Source organism: Odontomachus brunneus, unplaced genomic scaffold, assembly GCF_010583005.1.
Source record: "Odontomachus brunneus isolate Ranch 3 - 2012 unplaced genomic scaffold, Obru_v1 Obru_scaffold_181, whole genome shotgun sequence".
Taxonomy (NCBI): domain Eukaryota; kingdom Metazoa; phylum Arthropoda; class Insecta; order Hymenoptera; family Formicidae; genus Odontomachus; species Odontomachus brunneus.
This window is the reverse complement of record NW_022639631.1, coordinates 215,200-225,715: the sequence shown is the minus strand read 5'-3', so window position 1 is coordinate 225,715 and position 10,516 is coordinate 215,200. Positions and strand designations below refer to the sequence as shown.

General features: G+C 45.3%; 1 protein-coding gene across 1 annotated transcript; it reads left to right on the top strand.

Annotated features, from left to right (window-relative positions):
* The first annotated feature begins 6,377 nt into the window (after nucleotides 1–6,377).
* On the top strand, nucleotides 6,378–7,450 carry LOC116851609. The gene is made up of 3 exons (XM_032831208.1): nucleotides 6,378–6,915; nucleotides 7,091–7,321; nucleotides 7,368–7,450. The coding sequence occupies exons 1-3, from the start codon at nucleotides 6,378–6,380 to the stop codon at nucleotides 7,448–7,450; spliced, it is 852 nt and encodes a 283-aa protein (XP_032687099.1).
* Nucleotides 7,451–10,516: the final 3,066 nt, after the last annotated feature.

The window sequence follows — 10,516 nt, the reverse complement described above, 5'->3', positions numbered from 1 at the left end:
CCCTACTCCCTAAACACCATCTACAGAAAGGAGGGGGAGGGAGGCATATAAGGACTACCTTTACCTAAGGGAGCTCAGTATCAGAGTTCTCAGTCTTGATGATGCAAACTGCAACGTTTGCGAAACGTCGGCATATCGCTGATTCAAGACACGGCTCCATTCCGGAAGCTATATCTAGACAATTATTATACGACTCTATAGTATAAGAATATTCGCGAAACGAACTCGCTTAGGCACTTGCAAATGCGTTCAGTATGACATCATCGCGCCGCTGTGCATCACGCCACCGCGCATAACGTCATCCGACCACCCGAGCACATCAAAAGATAAGCCGAAGCGTAGAGGCATGCCATTGAAATTTACCGACCCAAGACCACCATGCCAACATGGAATTCGGCGCTGTGAGCCGACCACCGTCGGAAGCCGCCGGAACTGAGCGAAGCTCCCTCCGAAGCCTCCCTATAAAAATCGTGCTTTCGGAGCGCTCCACATATTTGTTCGGGAAATTTTCGAGTCCTTACATATATGTACACTACCTTCAATTATCCGGGAGAAACTTTGATTTATAAAGCCAACGAGCTTTCCATCGCCAGTTACGGCATCTCTCCCGAGATCCTCCGACCTGTGTGCGATCTGCAGCGTCAGTATAAGCATGCCCAAGCGAGTTCACGTACGACTAGCGGATCTCTACGATAAAGCGACCGTAAGTCTACTACTAATTCCACTTTTGTAACCGAACACTTGACCGGTATGATCCGAGCGATTACTTATCGATAACTCACTAGTTTTGATCCAACTCTATTATTACTCCGATAATAATACTATTTAATATATCTAGTATAGTTGTAAGAATTTTACATATCTACTCGTTCAAACACTTTAGTCGTACTCGCTCTTACAATATATCATTTAACTATTACGTCACCTGTTCTCTTTAAGAGCGATTTGCATCATACTAATCCAGCCCTACCTCGCGCAAATACTCTGGTCTCGACGTATCACTGAGAAGCGTGTCAGTTGTATACCCCTTACACACACTCCTGCAGAGCTGCGGTGTCCTCCGCGACACCATAACACTGCTAATGTTCTAGGTAACATTAACCGCTCCTAGTCGCATCTTCTTGCTTTCTTAAGACTGAGCTCTGACAGTTCTCGGCAGCATCCCACGAGTGCTCCGGAACTTAGTTAATATACAGCGAATTGTGAAGTAGCGCGTGAGGACCTCCTGGCTAGCGAATCAGTCGAGATCCGATCGAGACTTTAACAGGTCTATTGCGTACGGGACCTTACTCGCTAAGGCTTGAGAGATCAGAAATTTTATCATTGCTTTACACCCATACCCATTTTAATAAATCGCTCTTACTGAGTTTTACTATTGAGATCAAGTCACAACAACATGAAATTTATTTTGTTAATAAATTAGATGCCGAAGAGAAGTGGTAGAAAGAGCGAAAGTGGTTCTCACGTACTACAGAACGAAGTGTACCGCAGCTCTCGGTTCTTCAAATCCCACAGAAAGAGGGTATTTTGTTATAAATTCGGGAAGTTATTACATAGATGTTCGCGCGTCATTGAGACCACTTCCACCAAGACCCGTTACGCCGACCTTACCCATTATTAAAGAGAAACCAGAATAAAATGAATTGTTGCCGATATATCAAGAGGTTCCAAATTCGAATTTAAATTTACATAAAGAATTAACTAGTAGTGAGCAAGCCGTAGTCGACGCTTTAGTAAATGTACTTACCAACAACTAATAAACTACATTTTGGTGATCAAATTCTTTTCATTCCTCATATGCCACGCCACAATCACGATTCAACAAAATTACATCTGATTAGTTTAAATTTTTTTTTATTATTATTCAGAAGGTTTACCTCCATTATTATTAATTTGTAACTTCGAGACTACCATTTTATAATTCCAAATAATATAATTATAATTAAATTCATATTTTAAATAATTATGATTCCAATAACTTAGCATATAATCTTAATACCTTCGATTCGCGAGTAAAAGTTATTTTATTTTTTTGCTCCATTTGCATACACCAATTAGATTCTTTTCATATCATAACTGCATTTTACTAAAATATAACTTGTTAAAGCACTACAAACAATTTACCTAAATAAGAAGTTAACCATTAGATATAGTAATTCGCGATATTTAACCAGCCTCATTCTCACTTTATTTAAATACATATATTGATAACTCCCTTTCGGTGCACTGCTCTCTACCAACCCTGCCTATTGTCGGTGTAAGCAGGCAGGCCAAAAACCAAAGAGAGCATAACCTTTTTTGTGTCTGAGTGGTCACAAGAGACGTTAGAAGAGTAATAATACAATTGAATCAAGAATAGTATGTTAACGATAGGTGGTCGCTCGGATCCTACCGGTCAAATGTTCGAGTGTACAAGTGTAATTAATAATAGACTTATGGTCGCTTTACTGTAGGGATCCGCTAGTCGTAATTGAACTCGCCTGGGCACGCTCGTACTGACGCTGCAGTTCGCACACAGATCGGTCGTAGAAAATCCGAACAAATGCCTAAGGCAACGGGTCGGAGAATCAGAAGTTGTCCCGAACAAATGTTCACGCAGCTGCATGAACAGATACTTGGATGTAGGTCTCGAAAAATCCTCGAACAAATGCTCGAAGAAGTAAGTCGGAGTGTACTGAAAAATACTCGAACAAATCCGAGGAGCGCTCCGGGAGCACTGTTTTTATAGGGCTCCGATGGGAGCTTCGCTCGGTCCCGGCGCTTTCCGACGGCGGTCGGCTCGCAGCGCCAAATTCCACAGCGACACGGTGGTCTCGGGTCGGTTAGTTTCAAAGGGATGCCTCCACGTCTCGGCTTATCTTATGATACGCTCGGGTGGCCGGATGACGTTATGTGCGGTGGCGTGATGCTAAGTATCGAGATGATGTCATACTAAGCGCGTTTTCTCGTGCCTAAGCGAGTTCGCTTCGCGAATATTCTTACATTATTCGGCTCATCTACTAATTCCTTCGTCATGTATGATTTTCACTAACTACTTCGTTTATGTAGTACTACCAATATCGCTTCGCTTCATTAGTACTACCAATATGTTGGGTTTTATTCTTAGCCGTCTCTGACGATTGAAATAGTAAGATTTGTCGCTGGAATAAAATACTTTATATACTATCTCTCAGGTTAGCCCAAATCGGCCTCAGGTCAATGCGGTATCTTGGTATCGCAGCGGCGCAAAAAATTAAAGATTTTTGGGGCTGGGACGTTACACCTCACCTCTTTTAAAGACAAATTCCGATGTTTTCATAGGGATTTGTTCTAAGTCTGAGATTCGCTTGCTTAATACGTGATATAAAACAGTCTGCGAGGCGGTTATACTAAGGGGATTTGGGGCAATGGCGGTGGCTTGTCCGTTTCTTACGATGGTCGATTGAGTTGAGACTGCTCGAGATTCTTCCCTGTTGTCCTATGGTTGCTGCTGAGGTTGCTTTCCTTTTTTGGCTGCCTTGGTTTGTGTGCGAGGTGGAGTAACAAATGGGTGAGTGATTTCCATATAGCCCCTAAGAGATGTAGGCTGCAGCCGTATACTGTAACGTCTCTTGTGACCACTCAGACACAAAAAAGGTTATGCTTTCTTTGGTTTATGGCCTGCCTGCTTACACCGACAATAGCCAGGGCTGGTAGAGAGCAGTGCTACGAAAGGGAGTTATCAATATGCGTATTTAAATAAGGTGAGAAAGAAGCAGGTTAGATATCGCGAATTATTATATCTAATGGTTAACTTCTTATTCAGATAAATTGTTTGTAGTGCTTTAGCAAGTTTTATTTTAAAATGCAGTTATGATATGAAGAGAATTTAATTGGTGTATGCAAATGGAGCGAAAAATAAAATAACTTTTACTCGCGAGTTGAAGGTATTAGGAATACATGTTAAGTTATTGGAATCATAAACTATATAAATTATGATTTTAATTATAATTATATTATTTAGGATTATAAATTGGTAGTCTCGAGGTTATAGATTAATAATAATGGAGGTAAATTTTCTGAACAATAATAATAATAATAATAATAATAATAAACAATTAAACTAATCAGATGTAATTTTGTTGAATCGTGGTTGTGGCGTATAGCATATGAGAAATGAAAAAGGATTTGATCACCAAAATGTAGTTTATTAGTTGTTGGTAAGTACATTTACTGAAGCGTCGACTACGGCTTGCTCACTACTAGTTAATTCTTTATATAAATTTAAATTCGAATTTGGAACCTCTTGATCTTTTGGCAACAATTCAGTGTATTCTGGTTCCTCTTTAATAGAGGGTAAGGTTATCGTAATGAGCCTCGGTGGAAGTGGTCTCAATGACGCGCGAACCTGTATGTAATAACTTCCCGAATTTATAACAAAATACCCTCTTTCTGTGGGATTTGGAGAGCCGGGAGCTGCGGTACACTTCGTTTTGTAGTACGTGAGAACCACTTTCGCAGTCGCTCTTTCTACCACTTCTCTTCGGCATCTAATTTATTAACAAAATAAATTTCGTGTTGTTGTAACGTGATCTCGATAGCAAAACTCAGTAAGAGCAATTAAATAAAATAGGTATTGGTGTAAAGCAATGGTATAATCTCTGATCTCTCAAGCCTTAACAAGTAAGATCCCGCACGCAATGGACCTGTTGAAGTCTCGATCGGATTTCAACCGACTCGCTAGCCAGGAGATCCTCACGCGCTACTTCACAATTCGCTGTATGTAAACTAAGTTCCGAAGCGATCGTGGGATGCTACCGAGAACTGTCAGAGCTCTGTCTTAAGAAAGCAAGAAGATGCAACTAGGAGCGGTTAATGCTACCTAGAGCATTAGCAGTGTTATGGTGTCACGGATGACACCGCTGCTCTGCAAGAGTGTGTGTAATGGGTATATAACTGACGCGCTTGTCAGTGATACGTCGAGGCCAGAGAATTTATGCGAGGAATAGCTGGATAAGTAAGATGCGAATTGCTCTTAAAGAGAAAAGGATGACGTAATAGTTTAATGATATATTGTAAGAGCGAGTACGATTAAGGTATCCAAACGAGTAGAAATGTAAAATTCTTATAACTATACTAGATACATCAAATGGTATTAATATCGAAGTTGTAGAGTTGAATAAAAAATAGTGGGTTATCGATAGGTGATCGCTCGGTTCCTACCGGTCAAGTGTTCCGTAATAAAAGTGGAATTAGTAGTAGACTTACGGTCGCTTTATCGTAGGGATCCGCTAGTCGTAGGTGAACTCGCCTGGGCACGCTTAAATTGACGCAGCAGATCGCACACAGGTCGGTCGTGAAGAATCTCGGGAGAGATGCCTTATTCTAACTGGCGAAGGAAAGCTCGTTGGTTTTATGAATTGAAATTCCTTCCGGATAGTTGAATGTATTATACGTATGTGTAAGATTCGAAAATTTCCCGAACAAAATGCGTGGAGTGCTCCGGGAGCACTGTTTTTATAAGGCTTCGGAGGGAGCTACGCTCGGTTCCGGCGGCTTCCGACGGCGGTCGGCTCACAGAGCCGAATTCCATGGTGGCATGGTGGTCTCGGGTCGGTAAATTTCAATGGGATGCCTCTACGCCTCGGCTTATCTTTTGATGTGCTCGGGTGGTCGGATGACGTTATGCGCGGTGGCGTGATGCATAGCAGCGCGATGATGTCATACTGAACGCGTTTGCTCGTGCCTAAGCAAGTTCGCTTCGCGAATATTCTTATACTATAGAGTCGTATAATAACTATGATACATTAATTCGTAAAAGATAATAATGGCGATGTATATTTATATATATATTCGTTCGCTAATGTATGGTTTCTGTTAATTATTTCCTTTTTTTTTTAATCATTAACACTATTAATATGCTAGATTTTAATTTTAGCCGTCTCTGACGATTGAATTAGTAAGGTTCGTTGCCGGAATAAAATATTTTGTATATTAGCTCTCAGGTTATTACAAATCGGCCTCGGATCAGTGCGGCATTCGAGCATCGCAGTGGCGTAAAATTTAAAGATTTTTAAGGCTGGGACGTTACAATATCTTTCTTACACATGTCAATTGTGCAGATTCTACTGTTACTTGTTAAAACTTTTTTAACAAATTTAAAAAATTGAAAGATCCATTCTTCTATAACACTAACTAATGTATGCGTGTCTCTGTTTCTCGCGGGTACGGGAAGAATATAAAACACGCGTCCAGTTCAATATCCCGCTCCGGGGTAACTGGAGTTCAGCAACGCTGTTGGACTCCAATGCGGACGGGTAATGTACTGCGGGGTTCCACAGGGGTCGGTACTTGGACCTTTACTTTGGAACCTCGCGTACGATCGCGTTTTACGAACGGCCCTCCTTCCCGCCTGCACCATGGTCTGCTACGCAGACGACACTATGGTGCTGGCGGGAGGCATCAAGTGGGAGGAGGGTACGGCCACTGCCAACACGGCCGTAGCGTGTGCCGTGCACTCGATACGGCAGCTGGGCCTCCGGGTGACCCCAAAAGACCGAGTGTACGATCGGTCAGCGGGGGTGCCCCCAAGGTCCAGCATTATGGTAGAGTCAACCCGCGTGGAGGTGACCCCAGGTATCAAATACTTGGGGCTCCACCTGGATGGCCAGTGGGACTTCACCTCTCATTTTGAGAGGCTGAGTCCCAAGTTGGGGAGAGTTGCGGCTGCACTGTGCAGCCTCCTCCCCAAAATCGGTGGTCCTTACAACCGGGTTCGCAGGCTGTATGCGAACACCGTCTCGTCCATCGCTCTTTATGGGGCGCCAGTTTGGGCGGGAGAGGCGTGGGCCAAGCGGCGCATCGTTGCAATTTTGCACGGTGCGCAGCGACTAATGGCCACCCGCCTCGTCAAGGCGTATAGGACGGTGTCGCATGTAGCCGTCACGGTCCTGGCCGGTATAATACCGGCGGAGTTCCTGGCACGGTTGGGGTGTATATCAGTTGGACACGGGGCAATTGGACACAGTCCAATCAAAAGTGGCTGTTCCAAGGGACCCTACAAATGTCTCTAATCACACGGTGCTGTGATTGGCTGTGTCCAAGTGCACCACTCCCGCGCGGTTGTACGCAGAAACGTACAACAGGATCGCAGAGCTCCGCCGGCGAGTGGGTGACCATCTGGTCACGACCAGGCACGTACAGAGAATACGCGACTCGGCCCGGCGTAGGGCCCTCCGGCGATGGCAAAGATCGCTGGAGGCCCCGAACACGCCGGGAATCCGGACCATCGCGGCCATACGTCCTTGCCTGCCGGAATGGGTGGGCAGGGCTCATGGCGGGGTTGTCATACCATATGACACAGGTATTGACCGAGCACGGCTGCTTCGGTCGATACCTGTGTCGAATAGGCAAAGAGCGCAAGGCACAGTGCCACCACTGCGCGGCTAGTGAGTACTCCGCGGAGCACACGCTGCAGGAGTGCCCAGCGTGAACTCAGGAACGCGGGGTCCTCACTACAGTGATCGGCCAGGATCGCCAGCTCCCGATCATCGTACCAAAGATGCTCGAGAGCCGGGAAGCATGGGAGGCTGTGGCCTCCTTCTGTCGTGACGTTATGTCGCAGAAGGAGGCCGCCGAACGCGTGAGGAGGGGAGAGGTGGGAGTCGCACCACCCTCCTCTCCCCCCTCTTCCCCTGCCCCGTTGGTGGAGGACGGGCGGGGGAGGAGGAGGAAGAAGTATCCCCTTCTCAGGTACTGAGGCCAAGGAGGGGTAGGCGATTGAGGGCCCACCAGCTCCCACTACTCCGTTAGGGGGGGAGCTGGCGGGGTTAGATGAGGGTGAGCCGGGCGATGTTCGCCTCCGGGAGGTTGAGGGATAACCACTCCCCCACTCTCGGGGGCGGTTCCGTCCGGCTATGAGGAGGGCCGAAAGACCCTAATATCGTGCCCCGGCTTTAGCTCGGACACGAGGGCGGGCGCGGTTAGTGCGCCTGCCGGGGACGCCCATTGCAAAGGGCGGCTCTAGTGGGCTCCCCCCTCGGGGGAGAAAGTGGTCGGCGGACCTGACTCCCCCGAAGGTTGGGGACAGAGGAGGGGGTCGGGAGCGGGTGGGTAATTCTGGCTCCTGGCCCATCCCAACTTCTTGACTCGGAGAAAGGGGCTGCGAGGAGGAAGGTGTCCCCTTCTCGCAGCCGAAAAGGAATATAAAAGCGCCGGTCTACTAGGCCGGCGCGGGAAGAAGCGCGCAAGCGCGAAAGAGCCGAGGGCCCGCTGAAGAATACTAGAAAGTGTACCGGGGGGTCCTCGAATAATGGCGCTCCCTCGAATAATGATGGACATTCCCAGGGGTTTTAGTGGGTATACCTCCCCTTTTTTTTTTACTATGGGGAGGGAGTCCCACATACCCCCGGAGGCTCGGGTAAGCCTCCGGGGGATGCGTAACGCATTTCCCCTGGGTTATAAAAAAAAAAAAAAAAAGTATCCCGCTCCGGGATAACCACCGAAATTTTGATATTCCGTCGATGAGTCAATCATTCTCCATTTTGTATTTTTTTTTTTGCCAATTTTTGCTTGATCAATTTCAACAATTCACCTTTTTCATCTCCAATTTTTTCAGAATAATTTTCTATCCAATTAATGACGCATACTTAATGATACTTTGTGTTTTGAGTATGATTACAAATGCTTGTGACATTGAGACATGATAATTTTTATATTGTTACCTCGCGAAAAAAGCAATGCCAAACAACGTTGGTACGATCAGATATTTTTAACTCGTTCTTTAAAAAATCATAACGCGGCGATCTCAACATTATAAAATAAGCCGCAGACATACAAGCTTTTTCAACAGATAAGTTACTTTTGTCAAACCAAGCATTTTTCTTGCACTTTATCGAAAAGTACACCGAATTCTTTTTGTCTTCTTTTTTCCAGTCGGTTATGTAATACAATTTTTAACACTTGAACTCTTGATTTTCAATATCCCATTGAAATATAATATTATCATATAGTTCATGTTTTAAATTATCACGTGTGTAACGTCTAGTTCGACTAAAAATTTTATTAAACTCCGTCTATCGTTTCGTGTAATTTTATTTTTCATTATATTACATCAGGTTATGACACGCAACTCGATACAATTGCAGTCTGACGATATAATATAATTGAAGTTAGACGCGTTCGTGCTAATTTCGTCAATCAAATTTATCAATTTTATCACTTTCTTACTTACCAATATCATTCCACTTTTAATTAAAAAAAAACGATACATGAGCGACAATTTTCGTTTTCAAAAATCAATTCTACGCATTTAAATACACAAATTTTTAAAATTTCAAAAAATCTAAGATGAGAGCGTCATATTGCATTTGTAACGAGGCATTTTTACCTCGTTCCTAAGGATTCATAATTGTGTTCAACCGCTCTAGTTACTATTTCCTTCGTATTACTCCACCGTTGTATTCTCGACCGTTGTCGGTAGCTAAAATAGATTTATGTTGCGTTCACCCGCTGTGCTTATTTACGATACCCGACACCCGTTATACGACTAGTATGCCGGGAGCCCAGTAGTTATCCCGGTCGCCGCTACGCGGCGCGAACGCGAGGTTGAAGCAGCACTCGCAGTTAAATTTCCGCGGCCGCCTCTATAAAAGGGGGGCTCGCGGAACCCTCGACACGAGTTCACCGCCGGTTTCCTAGGAGACCAGCACGGGAGCGTGACACCGCGAACTCAGTCTCTCGAGGCACACCGTTCCAGACGACGACGTGCAGGGTTCGACACACCGTTCCAGACGACGACGTGCCTGGTTTCGGCCGTCGATCAAACTCAGAGGAGAGCGTATCGGGCTTCGACCGTGACTCCACGACACACAGTTCCAGACGACGACGTGCCGGGTTTCGGCCGCCGATCGAACTCAGAGGAGAGCGTGTCGGGCTTCGACCGTGACTCCACGACACACCGTTCCAGACGACGACGTGTCGGATTTCGGCGCCTCGAGCGAGCGCCGGGGATAGCGAAAGTCAACCCGTGGGACGACGCGGCCCAGAGCCCGAATCGCGGCCTGCCGCCACTGCGACCGCCCACCATTCCGAGTCGCACTGGCAACACCGATCGCACGCGCCTCGGGCGCAGTATAAAAGCCTCACCCACTGTACGCCAAAACAATAAACTCTCGTTATAATTTAACACAATCGAGCACATTACTGACATCTCTCTGTCCTATCACGATCCTGGACGCCGTCGAGCTTACCCAAGCGATAAACCGCAGGAAAAGTACGAGGCAAATATCGGAAACCCCGTTACACATTTTTACCCTGAACCGGGATTGAATCGCCACACTGAATACGTCGATGAACTTTTGACGTTGGTTAACTTGGTTTCTAGCAGATGTATTTCATTTTTTATAGTAAACATTTTTTTATTGTTTATTTTATTTTTTATTGTTAAATACATAAAGTCATATCCCACACAGAACAAAACCTTCATTAGATCTTCATAGATTATACATAGCTCCACCAGACATCTATCTCCACGGTGGACGACAAGTAGATCTCTAAT